The sequence below is a fragment of the Mya arenaria genome, chromosome 15 (assembly GCF_026914265.1).
Source record: "Mya arenaria isolate MELC-2E11 chromosome 15, ASM2691426v1".
Taxonomy (NCBI): Eukaryota; Metazoa; Mollusca; class Bivalvia; order Myida; family Myidae; genus Mya; species Mya arenaria.
Genome location: NC_069136.1, coordinates 45,530,663 through 45,551,590, shown reverse-complemented (window position 1 = coordinate 45,551,590; position 20,928 = coordinate 45,530,663). Strand labels below are relative to the sequence as shown.

General features: G+C 34.9%; 1 protein-coding gene and 1 non-coding gene across 3 annotated transcripts in view; one reads left to right on the top strand and one right to left on the bottom strand.

Annotated features, from left to right (window-relative positions):
• Positions 1–3,624: 3,624 nt before the first annotated feature.
• The window catches only part of LOC128219073 (replication factor C subunit 4-like), a 17,864-nt gene continuing 560 nt past the window's right edge, over positions 3,625–20,928 (bottom strand). The window contains exons 2-12 of one of the 2 annotated variants that reach the window (XM_052926893.1): positions 19,858–19,894; positions 19,172–19,300; positions 18,442–18,520; positions 18,066–18,145; positions 17,307–17,423; positions 13,591–13,660; positions 11,943–12,137; positions 11,125–11,250; positions 9,259–9,339; positions 7,935–8,051; positions 3,625–7,355 (exon numbers count right to left, since the gene is read on the bottom strand). In XM_052926893.1, coding sequence (XP_052782853.1) covers positions 7,257–7,355; positions 7,935–8,051; positions 9,259–9,339; positions 11,125–11,250; positions 11,943–12,137; positions 13,591–13,660; positions 17,307–17,423; positions 18,066–18,145; positions 18,442–18,520; positions 19,172–19,293 — 1,086 coding nt within the window. In that variant the 5' untranslated portion in view covers positions 19,294–19,300; positions 19,858–19,894 and the 3' untranslated portion in view covers positions 3,625–7,256. The remainder of the gene's footprint in view (positions 7,356–7,934; positions 8,052–9,258; positions 9,340–11,124; positions 11,251–11,942; positions 12,138–13,590; positions 13,661–17,306; positions 17,424–18,065; positions 18,146–18,441; positions 18,521–19,171; positions 19,301–19,857; positions 19,895–20,928) is intronic. The other variant, XM_052926892.1, reaches the window with a different exon arrangement.
• Positions 6,197–6,273, top strand: Trnan-guu (transfer RNA asparagine (anticodon GUU)). The gene has a single exon. It is a non-coding gene; the product is annotated as a tRNA-Asn (tRNA).

Genomic DNA, 20,928 nt, shown 5'->3' with positions numbered 1-20,928 from the left:
TTTCTATAAGTTTTGTTATATAATAAATTAAGATATTCAGCCATGTCAAACGTACTGTGTAGATGCAAATATAGAATATTAAGTTTCGCACTAGTTGGCAATATCAGCACGCCACTTTTGTTGAAAACTATCAATTAAACGTTGTTTACAGACTGGAGCAATGAGCTTGACATTATAATTTCCCGGATTAACCCAGACTTCTAAAATCCATTCTCCTCAAGTAAACATTTAACGTTAGATGCCCAAATTGTGAGGCCTTCCTCGCTTAAATCAACTGATTTACCGTATAACAAATTTAATAAAATATTATTAGACTGTTGTACTTTGAACCAATATTTAATAATTAGCACGTATCTGTTAATACATATATATTGGATAACGCCCTAATTCTCCGCTGTACATGTACTTTGCTTAACTCCTAAAAGCGATTTGCAAGATTTTAGGTGGATTTTTTCTATATTTTTCGATTTTGAAAACCCCCAGACAGAACTTGCATAGTTAAGGATGAAACCTACAAATGAGTCAAACAATTGAAGTGCAATTTTCTGAGGTACGGCATATTTGTAAATATTTTTGTTTAATAAGTTTATAGCCCTAAGAGACTGACCGACTACATATTGATTATTTAAAGCGAAAGTGCTCGTGTAGTAAAATACTGTGCCTTCATAGTTAAAGTTGTCAACTACTTCAAGCGGTACGCCACTATAGACTCTAGTTTCATTAGCCCTAACCGGTCCTTTTTTACGGAATACTACGACCTTAGTTTTTGCTATATTTACGGAGTTTCCAATTATTACCATATCGTCTGCAAAAAGTGATATCATAATGCATAAATCGTATAGGATAATACCACAGTCAACGTTCTGTTGTAGAAACAGTTCTAGATTTTCTAGGAATAATGCAAAAAATACCGGCGAAGTATTTTGTCCTTGGCGTAAACCAATAGAAATATCAAAGAGATTGGAGACGGAATTGCAATGTTTGACACACGATTTTACCACAGAATACATTGCCCTAAATATTTTAAGTAGTTTCCCATCCAACCCCATTTTAAATAGTTTGTACCACAGAGCATTCCTATAAACAGAGTCAAATGCCTTTTTTAGGTCTACAAATGCGCATGGTAATTGTAATTTATTAAAAATGGCATTTTCGATAACATTATGTAAAACAAATATTGCATCTTCTGTGCTAGATCCCTTTCGAAAACACTGGGCATACGACAGCAAGTTATTTTCATCGAACCAGTTTTCGACTCTAATTTAAGTGAGCACAAGTGTAAACATTTTTCCTAGATAATTAACTAAGGTAATACCTCTATAATTGTTGGCGTCATTAACGTCACCCTTCTTATGTATCGGTACGACGAAACCGTATGACCAAGACAAAGGAAAATAACCGTCGAGAATCATGTTAAATAAGTCCGTTAAATGACCGACTAAAATATCTATGGTATCGATAAAAAACTCATTTCGTAAATTATTAATCGGACATGAGGATTTATTACGTTTGATACCTATTACAGCAAGACGAATTTCCTCAGGAGTTATGGCAACGTTAAGTGCCTCAAATGTGGGATCATCGATATTAAAAACAGTATCGTTGATAAAATTATCTATTTCGTCTATTTGTGTAGAGCGTATATCATTGTACAGACCGGCAAAGTATTCCTTAAAGGTTTCGGTGTCAATATTGTCTGAAATACTGTTTTGTTTTAGATTTAAAGTGGTTCCAGAATTATTTTGGTTTTTTACTTCGCAACTCCGACACGGCACAATTCTTTAGCTTTACGCGTCCTATACGCTGTCTTTTTCTTTTTAACAAGCGTTTTAAATACACACTTTTTAATCACACAAAACTGATTTATATACGTTTAAGTTATTGAGTGCCTCTAAATACACCCTTTTGAACGTAAAACATTCGTGGTCAATCCAGGCATTTAAGGATTTATTTATGTAACTATTACTATTGTTATGCAATAAATACATTTCTTAAAATACGGGTCCGCACTTTTGAGCACGACAGACGAAAATTCTTCGACCAATTTATCAATGTCACATGGCCGTGAAGAGTGCAAATCGTTGAATATAGTATTAATAGTATTAAGATTCGCTATCAAATCTCTTCTAAAAAGGGATTTATTGTTTTCACACCACTTATAATATGTATGACTTGTCTCAATATTAGGCCGCGGGGTTATATCAGTAGAAATAGTTCGTAATTTTCTGAATTATAGTATTAATTGTTGTGTTTTAACGTGTTTCGATTAATTGAATGTGACGTGTTATATTGCATAAATAATTAAGATTTCCCAAGAGTAAAGTCATTAAGTTTAACTGCTAAATTGAAATTACTACGCGATCTACTTGCAGTGTAGTTAAATGTAAAGATTTCTGAAAGTGTAAACCGTCCATATACATCCGAAGTTGTTTTCGATGGAAAATGGCCGAGGAGTTCCAAATAGGGAAGGTAAAACAGTTAACACAAGTGTAAAAGTTTTATACCTTCTTTGTTTAAAGCTGCACTCCCATAGATTGAACGTTCTGACATCTTTTTTATTTTTTGTCTTGGATCCAGCCAATGTCTGCGCAAGTCCATGGAAACCAGTTGTGTAAGACTGCTGACAAAAAGTAGATCGCAGATTTTTATATTTAAGTTCTAAAAACGATGTTTTTACAGGCATAGCAATTGTTATAGACTTAAACCAAAACAGTTCTAAGGAGTATCAGACAAGCAAGTTGCATGGCTCTTTGTTGGACTGAGTTTTGGTAATATCACATGCATGTGGTTATATAAACTTTCCAAAACTGCTTGCAGAATAAGAACATATTAGTAATCGTTGATCATGGACCACACTATATAATGCACACACATTGAGGACAGATTGTTTAACAATAGTTCTGCGGAGGGAACAGCAATATTTAAAGTGGATAACTCAACATTTTAAACCAGAGTAATGGGCCTTGCCAAATGTGTAGGCATTCTGTCTCGGGCAACATGTCTACCAAGTTCTATTCTATTATCTTGAACCATGTTGGGAGGTTTTTTTTGACAACATTGACTTTTTTAAGCAAGCCTCTCTGAGTTGATCAGTGCTGCAGATCTCAAAACATTAAAAGTTCATAGCTATTGGTTGAATACAGTGCATTATGGTATTTCCAATGTAAATGAAAACTACAAGGACATGCCCAGTAGCCAACATTTTTTGTTGTAAGCCATCTAAGAAACCACTGATTGAATCCATTCATCAGTGCTCTGAAATGTATCATCATTGAATAACATCACTCATGATTTCTATGTTGTTGTTTTTTTTTAACTAAGGAAATCTGATGAAATGTTTTACATGCTTACGAGTAGTATACACTCTTCTTATTATATAAAACACATTGCGTGTAAGAGGTAATGCAAACCATTTCCCCTGTATAGACAATTTGGTTTAAATTGTAGTTTAACAAATGACAAGACAAGTGCTCATGTTTTTTTGTGTTTATTTTGAAATGACTTCAACAAAACTGTTGATAATATCATTTCATTTATGCATGAACATTTCAGTGATTATGATGATGAATATACAAGTACCTTTTGCTATTACCTTAACATAAATGCCCCCCCCCCCCCCCCCTCCCTTACATTTGGTGAATAAACTGTTTGGTCCCTGGTCTTCAAGAATGAAGTAGACTGAGGGATGAGTATGGTCTAGTGGTTAAGGTGTCCGCCTCTCACCCAAGAGGTTGTCTCTCCAGCCCACAAGGGCTACTTTCTCATGGCCCCTCAAAATTGACACCTGGCTCCAATATCACGAAAAAACTATAGCCAAAACTCCATCTCAGTCTCAACTCATACGATTTTATACCTTTGAGGGGCATCCTATTATGTAATAATATATAAATATGTTGATTTATGCCTTTGGTGAAGATTTCAAGGGAATAATATTCTACTGCCAGAAATGTATTTGAGTAAATTTCTTGTTTTTTTAACAATTACTCAAGTCTATTTTTGCCCAGGCCCCGATTTCTCGAAACTTGTTAAGTCCCTTTAATATAACAGGATTAAGCTAAGCTTACTATTTTTGGTTTTCAATAAATTTCGTAATATTAACTACTGAGTGTTTATACTTAAGATAGGAATTATCATCATGATAATCAGAATAAGTATTTTTTCATTTATCTAAATTCTTTTTAAGTAAGTATTTTGGTTAATTGAAATAAGCTACTTAAGCCTGTTAAGCTTAAGAAGTTTCGAGAAATTAGGGCCTGACTTAAGTTTCTTTGAAATAATGACAATTTTTTTTATCAACACATTATTTTTATCAACACATTTCATGACATATAACATCTTTCAAAAAGTATAAAAACATGCAAGATTTGTAATCATATTATGTTTTCATGTTGTAAAATGAGTTAGGGTTGCAATTTGACTGGAATATTTTTGTAATATTGGGGCCAGTACTGGTTTCCAGCCCAGAAGAGTGATTCTAAAGGCTTTTAGCTTATGACACAATCGAGCTACACTAACCTTTATGCATATGTTTGTAATGATAGCTGAAAGAACTAGAGGGCCAAGATAGCCCTTAATCACCGACCTGATTAAAATGACCAACATGTCAGTCATTAATTAAGGATGTTGCTGCTTGCCTAGGTAGTAAGTGGTTGCCAAGTAACTTGATGGTTGATAAGGAGGTTGGTCCTTGTAAAGGGAAATCAACAGTTTTTCTATGGAAGTCAAGACATTGTCAGCAATTTGTTCCCAGGGACAACGGATGTGATTGAAGCAGACTGTTGCTATGGAAGTCAATTGTTGTTAATGACGTCATTGTTTGAATTAGATGTATGCAGTTGCTAAGAAAGGAAGTCATTGGTGGCTTAAACCTTAAAGGTTGCCAAGGAAGTAAAATGTTGCTAAAGTAGTGAATGGTTGCCAAGGAAGTCATTGGTTGAAAAAAAGATTTATTTGTTGCTGTGGATATAGTTTATTATAAAGGTAATCAATGGTTGCTAAGAAAGCCATTTTTTACTAAGTAAGGAAGTCCTTGATGGGTAAGGAAGTCATTGGTTGCTATGGATGTAAGTAGTTGCTAGGTAGTCATTTGTAAATAAATAAGTCATTGGTGGGTGGCTAAGAAAGTCATAGGTTGGACAGTTTTAGACAAACCAACATGGCTTAAATTTGATAAAGGGCCACCTTAGGAACATTTCTTTAAAATTATTTTGAAATCTGACCAACGGTTTCAGAGGAGGAGATTTTCAAAGTTTTCATATAGACATACAGTGAAATAAGCCCTGCCCCGTTGGCAAGTCTTTTGTGAACCAGGTTTTAACATAGCTTGAAGTTATCCAATTAAAGACCACCTTAGGATGTTTTTATGAAATTATTTTGAGATCTGGCCAGCTGTTTCTGGAGATTTTCAAACTTTTTCCTTTTGGTTGCCATGACAACAAGCGTTCTATATGAAACCAATTCATTTCGAGGAATCGGGAAGAGGACCAACCAAGGAACACTCCGGTGAAGTTTGGTAGCAATTAGCCAAGTGGTTAAGGAGAATTTTTTTTAAGGAAAATGTTGGCAACAAACATAGCTGTCACTTGAGCACTTGGTCAGATGAGCTTAACATACACAATAACTTACGTTAACAAACTGAACTCCTTTGTTTAAAGACATTTGATTTAAATAATATATATATAATTTATATTGCTTTTGTGAAATCAAGTGTTCCAGAATTTTACCTCACTAATATCTAATGCAAGGAAAACTGTCAATCAAACAAGTAATTGAGGCATATCAAGACATTTATCATGGTTAACTTCATTAAACAAAGCAAAAATAATTCATATAATAAAACATGTTAATGTGCAGTGTTCTCAATAAGCTGCCGGCCAAAATGGACGGTTCAAATGGCAATAGGGCTGGTTCAAATTTGGAAAACTAAATGAATTTTCAGTAGAATAAGTAGAAGCTGATTGTTTACTTTACTATTTGAGACAGTTCAACCAAAACTTATTGAGAACCCTGAATGTGACATAATGATAATTTTTACCAGAGAACATTCCTTACATTCCAAACGAACAGCAAAAAAGTTCACTGTTTCAACAACAACAATCAGTAATAATTCCAGATCAGACTTGTTTGCACTGATAATGCATAATTTGTACACTCATTATGCATAATTTGTACCAATTACAGCTTCAAGTCAGTTAATGGTCCGCCCGGTTAGCTCAGTCGGTAGAGCGTTGGACTGTTAATCGGACAACCCGGGTTCGATTCCCGGGCGGACCAGGTTACTTCTGTTGTGATTGGTTATGAAATTCTTTCTACGACCATTCGCACTGTACCACTGCCCCTGGCATGTACAGAAGTTGTCAGTTCCTTGCAGAAGTGAAGGCACCTAGTACTGGTTCACCGCCCAGGATAGGTGTGCGGTGGTTGAACTGTCACTCTGGGACCCTTCAATGTGCTCACGCCGGGACCCGGAGTATAAACTACTAACACCACCACCAAGTCAGTTAATGGTGGTGTTGGCTTTCTAAAGCAGACAGTGTTTCATCATAACTGGACAAAGCAGATTAGTATCTATATTAAGATTTATATCATAAATGACATGGCTATTATAAGACAGTAAAATTTTATTTTATAAACAACTAGTGTGATTACTGTTGACATGACATCATAAATGAATAGCACTAAAAATGCGCACGCAGTAGTGCACAAAACAGTAACAACACCCAACCCTCCTCATTGCAACGATACAAAAGATGTAATCTCATGCTTGCTGTGTAATATTTCAAAAACTCCAGTAGTGGTTACAGTAGCAATTACCTATCACTCGGATTCCAGTTGTTTGTCCATAAAGGGCACAAGTTTTGCGAAGCACATATTGGTTACCGGTACGCTTAAATAAAAAAGTATCTTCAAATGCATCTTATTTAACAAGCCACTATTTCGTAACTCTGCAGTCACATATTTCAGAGAGCAACTGTTGACTGCCACTGTTCATTGGCTTATTTTAAACCTTTTCTTTGATTGTAGGCATCTCTAGGCAACAATCCTTAATAAAGTAATGAAGTTTTTAATGTAATATCATCAAAAACTTTACATCTTTTAAGTGTGAGTACACGAAACTGTTGACTTCCATGATGCCCTAACTGTTGACTGCACCTTAAGCCACACTTTTATCACTATTATGACTTTTAGTCTGTTTTTCTTGCATAAGTATTCTACAATTGTTGACTGTCACAGAGGTAGAAACTGTTGACTGTCGCTCACTGATCAGGCTGACAAATCTGCTTCATAAGCACTGAACACAGGGCCATCAGCTGGAGGAACTCATCTGCTCCATCCATCAAACATTTGTCAACAACCTGAAAATTGGTTTCAACTTAATGACTTATCTTCATAATGACTTTAAGGATTAAAGTGACACTCTTATTTAAAATCCATACATACACTTGTATAACAAACCTCAAATTTTACTGATAAACCTTTACCTTCTTACTAAACAATGCATGTTTGGAAAATAGTAATAACTGATATCATTAAGTGATTGGTGAATGCTAAAATATTTACTATGGTCTACTATAGTCTCATAAGGTAGAAATACCGTGTTTTATGCTCACTCCTTTCAAATTAAACTTGGTATCCTTCGTAAGAACCATTGTTTCCGACATTTATTAATCCTTTTTGGAATATTAAAACAATAGTATAAATTGTGGTAAACCTTATTTGGGAGTAAGAGTGCATCTTTAACTTTCCTGAACAGATAGTAAGGACAAAGCTTTCCTTACTAAATTGTTAACCCAACAATTAATACTGCAACTGTTTGAAATACCAATGGTGGGGTCATAATGATGATACAGCAAAATCCTAAACAGATAAGTAATCATAAGGAGTCAGTTTTAAATAGCCCATTATAACTCCATGTTAAGACCAGCATTACTTACTGCGAGTTTGTCGAGGACAAGAGACTTCTGTTTGTCCCCTAGCGAGTCCATCTCCACCAGTTTATCATGCAGCTGGAGTATCAACTGGGACGCAGCGTGGCCTTCATTCATCAGGTCCTGTATAAGGTAAACTAGTTGGGTTTCAAGAATATTTGACTCTCTACAATTAAGTCTGTAAGAGTTAATGGTTTTCCCCTTTTGAAAATTTCCTCAAAATTAATCAGGCTGTTTTAACTGTCTGTCAACATCTCTAAAAATCTAAATCCCAATATTTGATCTCAAATACTACACTTACACACCAACATAGAAGTAGCATGAGAAAACACATAGGGAGGAATCAGTGAATTGATTAGCCATGCTTAAATCCCTTGATCTGATACTGAGAAACTATTTAATCATATTTTGTATCTTAACAAGGGTTTAATTCAGAATATTCTGACTGAGTTTCTTGGTTTAAACAGATTTTATTTTTGAAAGAAACATACAAAGTATGCAAGGTCATATATACAATATCAAAATATAGAACTAGACTGGTAGACTTATGAACACCCTTTCTTGAAAATTGAATAATTGCCAAGAATTTATGAAAGAAATAAGAAACTTTTAACACACAATTTTCTCTTCATTTTTTACCTAGTTGACCCATATTCAAACCGGTCGTAAATGCTGTGAAATATTCTGACCAAGTTTCTTGAAAATTGGATGAACACAAAACGTTGTCTTAATATTTGACCTACAGACCAAGTATGTGACCACAGATGACCCATATTCACACTGGTCTTAAATAACATGCTGGCAAAACATTCTGATTAAGTTTCATGAAGATGGGATAGTTACAATTGTATTTATGACTCATCTGGTGTTGGTCAATGTATATTCCGGAAATTTTCAGATGAATTTTCTTTTTGGCTGAAGTCTTGCACATGTGTATAGAATATATTGCAAAAAATGAAATGGCAGTGCAACCATATGATACATCAGAGACACTTTTTTGATTATATTCTGTATCTTAACCACCTTTAATGTGACTTACTGAAACATTTGAAGTGTCGAACAAGAGGTTTTTTTATAAATAGTGTTCCAGGAATAAGAGTCTGACATTCTGAGAATGTCTTATAAATAGCATGGTATTTTAAAGAAAATTGAACTATATAGGGCTTGGAAATATAAAAACTGTTCAAATGAGTATTTTAGCCAGCTGCTGTTTGATGTTTGTTTATTAGGGAAAAGTAAAACATTTTGAACAAAGTTTATTTCAACAAAGTTTAAAAACAAAATTGATGCCAACATTCATTGTGTTAGTGAATAGTAAAAGCTATTGTACCTGTACACAGGACTGAAGTTTCTCGTAAGAGTTGGAATGACAAACAGTGATGAGACCGTCTATAACGTCATCTGGTATAACCTAGAAGTAATTAACAAATATCACAAATAAGAAGAAACAGGCACAAATTCACATATTTGTGGGTCAGATAACTTCATGAATGCTTGATCATAAGGATGGATTATTAAGTTTTTACCATGTTTAATGCAAAGTAGAACATTTAAGCTGCGCTCTCACAAATTGAACATTTTGACAAAGTACTTGATTGAAAATAGTGTTTGACAACATTTTAACATTTTCAATGTTGCTTTTAAAGCTGCACTCTCACAGATTGAACATTTTGACAACATTTTAATTTTTTTTGTCTTGGAACAAGCCAATTTATGCAAAAATGCATGACAACCAGTGATATAAGACTGCTGACAAAAATTCAGATTACAGATTTTCATATTTAAGTTCAACAAGAGCACCGCGGAGTGGGTGCCAACGCTCGTCTGATGAAATTCCAAGTCGAAAAGGGGGGATAACTCAATATTAATTAAAGGCAAAATTATATGACCTGCTATAAACATGCATAGTGTTAATAGGAACACGTGTAGCAAGTTTAATGTGAAAATGTTGAACGGTTTTTGAGTTATGAGGTAAGGTTAAAGTTTTTGGACTACGACGACGACGCAGACGCAGACGCAGACGACGCCGACGACGCCAAGGCTATCACAATAACTCGACTTTTTTTCTTCGAAAAACAGACGAGCTAAAAATTGAGGTTTTATGCATTTTTCTTCAACTGTTAGTAAGGCTTTTAGCCATAAAACATTAACTTTTGAACAGAAATATGAAAATCTGCAATCTAATCTTTTGTCAGCAACCTTATATCACTAGTTTGCTAATATTTACGCAATAATAGACAAAAAATAAGGAAGTTGTCAAAATGGTAAATCTGTGAGGGTGCCATTTTGATTAGGGATGCAAACAATTATTCGAATATTCGATCAAACGTTTGGTATTCGAATGTCAAAATCGATATTCGAATATTTGAAAAAAAAGAGTAATGAAACTAATTCTCAATAAAGAGAATAAAAACCTTTTGCCTAAAACACCTTTTGTTTATAAAGTATGTTTCTTTTGTTTTTACAACGACTGGCCCCTAATGCCAGAGGTGTAAATGTGATGACAATACACTAAACATGTGACGTGTTATATGTCATTTAGAGACATATCGTCCGTTACTGTAAAAAGTCCCCCTACTTTTACAATAACTGACTAGGAATCAGCTTTAACACCAATGTTTTGTCTCGGCTGCAAATTCAGCTGTGTGTTTTATTATTTTACTAGTTCCCTAGTTGGTTTGGGTTTGCCATAGTTATATTTCGTCAATTTAGAGGTCAATCTCAGAATGAGGCTGCTTGTCCTACGGAAAGACCCTTCGTTGGCGCAAAACGTTAATTGACTAGGAATCCATCTTATTTCACATTGTAAACACATATAAAAGCAGCGGAATTGAAATTTTGTTGTTGTGTCTGTTTATAATGTATTTGTTTTTTTTCCCCTGAAAATTGCGACTTTCAAAGGAACATTTGGGGAAAATCGGGGTCCGCCGCGAGTACTGGATACGACAAAGTAGGGAAAAATTGCTCCGGCTAATACTTAAGCGAATAATAATTGTAGTTTACTATATCTTCCAAAATATGTATTTCGGTAATCAAATATTCGATCGAAAGAATTATCAAATATTCGAATATCAATTTTGCCATTCGTTTGCATCCCTAATTTTAACACTCAAATTTTGGCTTGTCATAAAAGAGATTTCACGTTTGATGTCTGTATCATGTAGTTGGTTCTCCCATGGTTTTAACTATAACTTACCCCAGCGATCTCATATATGTCTGCCTGTGTGATTGTAGCCTCTGACTTCAGCCTCCCAGCACTCTGTAGAAATGTGATGGCTTTCCGCAAGTCACCTTCCGATGTGTTCAGCAGCGCTGTCAGTGCCTGGTATAATACAAACATACTTCAGTGTAAGACTGTCCTCCAGTGCATTAGAATAACCTTCTACAGTCGAAGCCCATTGGCTCGATTTCCTCGTTGGCTCGACTGGATTTTAAGGATCGATTTATTTATACTGAAGGTTATCATTCCTACTTGGCTCCAGATCCCCGAGGCTGGAGGTATTTCGCCCGATCCCTTGGAGTTTGAGCCACACGGTTCGACTGTATATGTCAATGAAAATCTTGAAGGACTGATGAGTTTATCAAAAGGTAGCAACATGAGTGTTTTTTCTCTTCAATGTGCATTTACATGTAGGAAAATTGTACCTACATAAAAAGACATTTACAGAACTGTTTAAATTGTTTAAATGTCTATACTAAAACTGAAGTTATGGGATTTTAAAGTTCGTAATTCTGGACTTTTTGTGGGAAATATCCCTATTGATGCAAGAAATTAGTACAATCACTGTGGCAAATATTTGAGGCCCTTATTCTTGACTTATCCAGAGATCTGTTTATTAATCAATGGACACTGCTTATTGCTAATGACTTTCAAACCAGTTAATCCACTACCAGACCTTATCAGGGCATAAGGAAATGGAACTTGTGAATCTAACAATGAAAACTATGTGCAGTTCACTGATAGTTCCCATTTACCTAAATTATGGGTATTTGTGTGCATAATTTGAAAAATACCTCATCTTCACAAGCTATTTTTTCCTCCTCACAGATATGCCGCAGTCTTTTCGTCAAGATTTCCTCAGCGAGTGGCTTGAAGCGAAACTTAGCACACCGAGAAGCAATGGGTTCTATTATACGACTGACGTAGTTGCAGATCAGACAGAAGCGTGTGGACTTGGATTGTTTTTCCATGGTTCTTCTTAAGGCTGACTGAAAACATGTAATAACTTGCTATAAACTTAACATGAATCTTAAAGCAGGGCTTCCATTAAGAAATTGAAACTGGAAGTATGAAGTTCCTGTCTATCATTTCTAGAAGTTTTACACTAAATAATGGAAGTTCAAGTCTCCATAATACAATATCTTTTTCAACTGTTTTTCAACAAATATATTAAAAATCAAATAATTTGCACTTTAAGTTATATTATTATAATTCATTACTTAAGACACTTAAACTGATTGAAATTATGACTATAAAAGTAATATTGACAAAATGTTTTGATATTTTAAACTTCCAAGCTTTCTACTTTGGAAGTTTTCTTCAAAATTATGGAAGTTTTTGTACTTCCAAGGAATTATTTTTGTAAGTTTTAACCCATTTCTAGGGAGTAATATACTTCCAAACTTCCTTTAACGGAAGCCCTGGTCTTAAAGTCTTACAATTTTGTAGAAAAGTATTGAATATTTATTTTGTTGACTTCTTCCATACTCAAACTGCACCGAGAATTATCATATGTGGTATATGAACAAGAATGTTGTCCGGCATGCATGTATTTACAGTGCAATTTCAAAATTAACATTTTTAAAACATTCTACACTAACAGTGTCACAGTAAACACCAACAGGAAACAAGGACACCAAATTTTCATGGAATGACAGAAGCTCAACTTCAGGTAACCACAGACAGTTCCAAACATTTTCCAGATAAAATTGAATTGCATTCTGTTAATTATGTAGTAATTAAGGTTTAAAACATTGCATGGAATCTTTTCTGCATAGATCCACTGTGTTCACATATAAAACACCCAAGACCATAATAAAATCCTGAATGTACTGTATGTTAGAAATGATGCATACAAAACACGTTTCAGACACAATACTACAGTACACTCTTCGCTGAACTTCCACTTTACGTTTTCCTTTGCAGATTTTTGGCATACCGGACATGAAATGTAATTTCACACTTTCCTCGGCTATTCACTCTCACACCCTCCGTTAGCTGATCAGTGGACCAAAGAATTAGGAGTGCCGTGTTACTTGGTCGGTAAAAGTCTTAGAAACTGATAGGAAACTCCTTCTGTATCTAGATTTTTTTTTTTTATTTGGATACTTTTCTTTCATGGTGTTGTTTCAATATGTTTCAATAATAACAGAGATTCATCCATAGTTGCTGTAGGTGAAGCATTGAATGCACTGATTGGTATTATATTCACTGTTCCTTGTTAAACACTTTTTAAGTATCAAAGAATATATTCACGTCAAGTGCACAATACTGTATATGAAATTCTTGATTAAACAAGCCAAGACTGTTTTAACGGCCCATACTTGCACTAAAGCAATAAAACAAAGCAACATTAGCCAAAATTTCAAAGAGACATCTTTTTATCGAAGCAAATTTGAACCATTGAAAGTCAAGCTCATAATAATGTTAGAGTGAGCCTACCTGTGCTGCATTTGTCATGGAGTCAGCCTCATCAAGGATGATTATCTTGAACGGTGGACAGGGTTTACCACTGTAAATATATAAATTGACATAAACAAGAGCACAGCAAAACACACACATTGCTTATAAATTTGTCAATTGAGGAGCATAACTCAAAATATATTGAAGTCAGAGTTATTTGCCTTGCTAACGACGTGTGCAGCGATTTGGCCAAGGTAAAAGTTGATGCACAACGATGCTGACACCAAGACTATGACAGTATCTCAACCTTTGTTTGAATAATAGATAAGCTGAAGCATTGATTAAACATCGTAAAGTTTATTGGTAAGTCTTTGTCTCTCGAGGGCAGTGGATGCTTAGGCTTGGACATCCGACATTAGAAAGATACAGGTATTTCAATGGGTCAAGGGAAGTGAAAAAAAAAACGTGAACACTCATTTGTTATTGCTTTTTCAGTTCAAATAAAGGACATAACTCAACAATAAACCAGAGATGTTTGTCAAACATTATGCCCCCTGAGCACCATGTTGTCAGGAATATTTGGACAATTGACTAAACATTTTCATGGACCGAAATGCAAGCCGATTTGACCTGATGACCCCAAAATCAATAGGGTTAATTTACTGGTCACGCCCAGCCTCCACATCCAGCTGAGGACCATCATTATGGGCCTTGTCAAGTTAGCATTTGGACAAAGGTTTTCATATTCTGATCTTGACCTTTGGACACAGAGACCCCATAATCTAATGGGATAATCTATTGGTCACATCAAACTTCCACGTAAAATTTGGGGACACTCAAATGCACAAGAATTTTGGACCTTTTCTCAAACAACCCCAAAATCTTTAGGGGTGATCTACTGGTTACATCCAATCTATGTCAAGTTTAAGGACCAAAGGTCTATGCATTTTCTAGTAATCACTCAGACAAGCTCTTTGCATTCAAGGCCACTGTGACTTTGACATCTGACCTGATAACTCAAAATCAATAGGGGTCATCAGGGTTATTTACTGGTCACACCCAAAACCTTCATGTCAAATGTTTTTACTGTGACAAGCTTTTTGCATTCAAGGTCACTGTGTCCTTGACCTTTGGCCTGATGATCAACCAGGGTAACTTACTGGTCACACACCTTCATGTCAAGTTTGAGAGCCATGGTTGCACGCATTGTCAAGTCATCAAATGGACAAGCTTTTTAGGGTCACTGTGCCCTTGACCTTTGACCTCAATCTCAAAAGGGGTCATCTACTGGTCAGACCCAGTCTCCATGTCGAGATTGAGGACCATAGGTCTAGGCATTGGTGACTAATCAATCAGACAAGTTTTCAGTTTCAAGGTCATGGTGACCTTGACCCTTTGAGCTGATGACCTCAAATTCAAAAGTGGTCACCTACTGGTCACACCCAACTTCCGAGTCAAGTTAGGTCAAGGCATTGACTTGGACAACTGTGGTCTACCCACTTACCTACCAACTGACAAACGCAAAGCAATAAACCCTTTTTCCGAAAGGGAGGTATAATAAATGCCTACACTTGCTATAAGGGTTTTTCTGTCCATTTTGGGAAAAAGACCCTTAACAAATTGGGAAATTTGGTGATGTTAAATTTACAAATTTGGGAAGAAATTTCAGGCCTTTTTTGACAATGTGGGATAAAGTACTTGCAAAAATTGAGTTTTTTTAAGTTGTGAAATCAGTGCCAACATTGGGAATAAAAATAATCAACGAAATCATCATTATTGGCTACATTTCATTGTGAAATTAGTGTAAATAATCACGAATGTCACCCCAAAGTGCTGATAAATGCATTTATATTTGTAAATGAACAATTGTTTCAAATAAATTATTTCCTTGGGTAAGGGGCAAAGTGAAAGTTGAGAAGCCAGGCTTTTTATGACAGCATTTCATTTCATTTGGGATTTTTTTTATCAAAATTTGGAAAAATAAAACATATTAGGCATTGGGAAAGGGTGAGATAATCTGACCCTTGAAATGGGTAGACAAAGGCCTGGCTATACATTTTGACTTTACTTTTTAAACAAGCAAATTTGTTAAAATTATATCCCCACCTTATAAGGCAAAGTAAATGGAATGAAAATCATGTGTTGTTGATATATTTCAACAAGGGCTGCAGAGTGATGGACTCTAATAACTATTGGGTATGTTTTTGACCCCACATTATGATTGCCCATTTTCAAACCAACAAGATTTTATCACGAGAAACAATCTGATTTGGTTTCATCAAGATTGGATTAGAAATATTGCAAAAAATGAAGCCTATAGAGTATTCACAGTTTTTTAATACTTGACCTATTGACCTTGTTTTTCCCCTTTGTGACCAATTTCAAACTAATCTCAGATTTCATCAAGGCAAATACTCTGATTATCAGGTTATGGTTTCTGACATGATTTTCAAAGATTTGGCCTAGTTTCTGACCTCTTGTGACCCAGTTTCACACTAGTTAATGATCTTATTCAGGAAAACCTTCTCAATAATTTTCATAAATATTTGACCAACTTATCTTGCCTCTAGTATGTTCAAAAGATTTAACCCATCCCTACCAAGATATGGATCAAAACAAAAATCCTAGTGACCTAATTTTTTATTACATGTGACCCTTAAAGGGGTCATCAAGTGAACCATTCAGATAGAGTTTGGTGAATATTGGACCAAATATAATGCCTCTAGTTTGTTGCAAAGAATTTCTAAGATTTTGAATAGTGACCAAGTTTTTGATCCAATGTGACAAACTATTATGGTAGATGTTTCGTTTAAAAAGGAGCACTCTGGCCAAGTTTGAACTTTACCATCCCAATCCCTAGCAAGATAAGGTTCCAGACAGAAAAAGGTTTGACAGAAGGACGAACAACTCCAAATTAATATCCCCCTCCCGAACCCTTGGTTTGGCAGGCGACAATTATCAATGGGCAGTAGGGCTGCCACGATACGCCAAGACCGAATCGCGGTATAGCGCGATACAAGAGCAGCGTATCGCGATACGTACCGCGATATTTTTGTGTACCGGGGGTATTAATAATATTGTTTCGAATTGGAAGATTTTATTCAAAATAGCAAAGTGCTTAAACAATTCATAGATATGATGATATCATATGTTGACTAGAACATATCTAACTAAAAACAAATGAACCAAACACAACAATAAAACCATCACGGAGTTCAAAACTTCTATATCATTTCAGTCTTTAACTTTGGACTAGAAATATGTAAACAATTATGAAAAGACCGAAAATTTTGAAAATTGAATTTTAACGGAAAAAAACGGTACACTAATGTTGTACCGCGGTACGTTTATTTTTGCTTCGTACCGCGATATACCGGTATACCAGTATATCGTGGCAGCCCTAATGGTGATTTTAAAGGCTTTGCAAATAGCTTGGAACCAGACCAGACACCGAGTAACTCGGCACCTGGTCAGGTTCCAAGCTGTTTGCCACTCAGTCAATATATCCCCAAAGTTTTAAGTAAACTGAAAGAAATTAAGAATAAACCAGACGACAATTTTTAGCAGACGACAATTTACCCAGCATGCAAAGGGTTAACGATGAGCAGTACCGGACAATAATCTAAGCCAGAGTTATGGGTCTTGCTACACATGCGCCTATTGTTTCTGGAAACATGTGTACCAAGTTTTATTTGAATATATATCTATGTGGAATACAAATTCGAGATTATTTGGTGTTTTCTTTAACCACTTACTCTGGTCTGACAGCGCTGGCGGATTGTTGGGAGAAGTTTTTCACCTTCTCTCGTACCACACTGATTCCTCGCTCGTCAGAGGCGTTGAGCTCCAGCACCCTTGTCTTGTATATATCTCTGTAAGAAGTCGGCATTCAGTAGTTTTGGTTTTTATCCCAACATGTTAGCTCGCTATAACCGGTCAGCTGATTAATCACACTCAATATTCTTAGTTAATAAAAGTTTTCTGACCTCTCCATATTATATAATTGATTAGCTAAACAAACTAATTAAATTTGCCAAATTCTAACAAAACATTTTTCCAAGTTAAAAAAATAATTTTATATCATAAACAGCATCACCAACATTGATTGGTGTTATATAATTATTTTTGACATTTTATTCTGGAAATTTTATGTAAAACTAGTGTTATAATTTTGACATGTCATATTTTAACAGCATTTTGCAGAAGTGTATTTAGCACAGTAAACAATCAAATTATGATATAAATAGAATTATTCTATCACATTTGTGGTCGTTCAAAATATAGAATATCTAATTCATTGTGACTCATGTAATATCCTGTATGAATGAAACTATCCCTACCAGTGTTCTCAAAAAGAAACAACTGCTGGCCAAAAAAGTTGGTTCAAATGGCAATTTGGCCATTTCAAATATGGAAAAATAAGTGAAAGAGTTTTTTGTAGAATAAGTAGATACTGGCCGGTAACTTTATTTGAGACAGTTTAATCGAATCTTAATGAGAACCCTGATCCCTACCCAAACAGATCCCTGGATGCTGCCAGGATGGTAGAAGTTTTCCCCGTACCAGGGGGACCATAGAACAGCAAGTTGGGAAGCTGAATGTAGAAATGAATCACTTCAGATTCAGACAAAATCTGAGAAATTAGTCATAAGTACTTGAGTTTATAGTCAACATTAACCATGTGCACAGAAGTGTACAGTATATTAATTACATACAAAATTACTGTATTAATTATTAGCATTATAAGCCAAAAAGGACACCACTGTTTAATGTTTGCTGGGCTTTGATCAACATCTGATTTGATATTATTTGCCTTTGTTTTTTTTTTAAATTAATAAAGTTAGGATTTGGACTAATTGCTTGAACTCAAGTGACAGGGTGTAACCTTACATCTGATCCCTGCAAAGACTTCTTCAGAACAGCCACAACTTCATCCTGGTAAGCCACATCATCCATCGTCCTTGGTCGACTGGAAACACACAATCAGCATTATTATAGTATTTTATAAAATAATTTCATTAACCTTAAATGTACATAGGAAAGTATAACGGAAGAAATAGAGGAAACTGATTTCTTTGACAACTTATAAGTGATCTGCCAAGCCTGCAGTGCTTGGCGTGGTTAAAATTAAAATTCATCAAAATTCTAGAGTATTATCAACAAGAGTATTGCCAATTTCATCATTGTTCATAAAGGTTTAAGCTGTAATATGTGACAACATTTATAAGGTAAAATGAATGTTTATATAATAATAAATAGTTGCTTAATAGAAAATCACCATTTATAATAAAGATTCTATCAATATTTTAAATTGTCACTCTGACAAGACAGGCCTACCATTTCTGAAAATGACCCCTAGTTTTCAAGTCTGATGGGCCATCCAGCCCAATGTTTGCAAGTCCTTGGCAGAGGAATGATTAATAATTATTGATAGATACACATTTGCTGATTGTGATTATTAAGCCAACACATTTAATGAAAATTTCAACATGCCTCTTCATATATTTGTTTAATGAAAATTTAGCTTGAGGATCTTTTGTTTCTGTAGAGGTGATTTTTTATTATTTATTATTTTAACTTTGTAACTGCTGCACACGTCACCACACGCTGAAAGACATACTATTTTTCCACCCATGGTACATGTTTGGTCTTCTTTTTGGAGTCTTTCGATGTGCCTGCCGGCTGATCTGTTTTCTCCTTGTTGCCCGGACCAATGGTTCCTGTCTTCAGGAAGGCATGCATTCTGAAGCTAGAACATGATTCTTCTTTTTTTTATCAAAATGACAAACTATTGTAGATTAGTGTCTTAAGGAAAGGGGGCAGTTATTGTACAAAAAAGGCGTTGCAATTTAATGCACCATATAACAAAATAGTCTATTTTTTTATGTCTATCATAATTCATAATTTAGATAAAGTTCTTAAAAGAAATAAGTCATTAAATAACTAAGCCATGAGCTGATAAAATAATCTGTAAGAAATATATTGCGATATACAGCTTCCTAGCAGTTACATTGATCCATTATGCGCATTAATAGAACTTATATAAAACTTCAAAAAAGTATGAAAAGGATTTACAATTATTTAATAAAAAGAATAGAATATTTGCTCAAAGGAAGCGGTGTTCCACCGGACCTCTATAGCAGCCCCATATCCTCTTTAAAATGACACAAGCCCTGGCACATATATTATCTGTTTCAGAGCGCATTTCTCGATATTGTCCGTCTGAAGGTTAAAGTTTTATTCTGTCTACTCGACCTTTTGACATATTTTTCTATTTTGTTATTATATCACAGGTTGTTTTTTTACCTTATATAAGTGGTGGTGTTTATTTCCACTGTCCCCTCTGAAAATAAGGTTAGTTTTTCCCATTGAAATATAAACTCTACTCCAGTACTTTTACTCTTAAAGAAAACAGAAGTTTTTTTAGTTTAATATAATGAGAGTCTCATGATTCATTTAACGATATTTCTGAGTGATATATTTTCTTCTTTAATGTTTTTTTACACCTGTACCATAAATGCTTGAAAAAGTATCCTGGATGTGCCAATTACCAGTGCATTGAGATACAATCTACCGTAATTCACCTAAGAGTTCGGACACCTTAAATTAATTATTTTTTCGCTGTCCGAATACATAGAAAATTACCATTTTTACAATTTATTTACATGTTTGTTTAACCTGCCTTTTTTCTTCATGTTTGCATTTTACCACTTATTAATTTATCCATAGTAATCAATGGTCAAACTTATTTATTACGCCTATAAGTGTAAATCCTTCACTAAGTTAATTAAAACACCATTTTATACATGCATTGAACTGAATAAACACATTGTATCGGCTTCAGATCAAAGAGTCACACTGTGTGACGTCACATAACTTACAGTTATACCCACGAGGATCTCGTGGAGAGCAAGGACATTGCTATGCATGATTAATGTATAACTGTACGATTATTGCTTCATACAGTCTATAAGTGTGGTACAAGTTTGGAAGTTTATTGGCAGATCGTTTTACAAACATGTCATGTCTATGTTTTCTTAGTCCCTTGATTCCCCTTGTTGTTTCTTTAATCCTCCAATAAATATATCACACTTCCTTTTCAACAGGCAATAAATCTTTTAGGATGGGTAGTATTAACTAATTAACTTGTCACAGGGGTGTATACGTTAGGTAATCTAGCCAGGCATTGTAAAGATAAAAATCAATAATCTTCGTCTGTGAAACTTGTTAACTGTGAAATTTATGATTGAAGTCCTTTGAGTGTCCGAAAATTAAGTACGCAAAATAAATTATTTTGGAAAATAATTATGGGTGTCCGAACATTTAGAGTGTCCAAACTCTTAGGTGAATTACGGTATTGGAATTTATGCCTGGTTA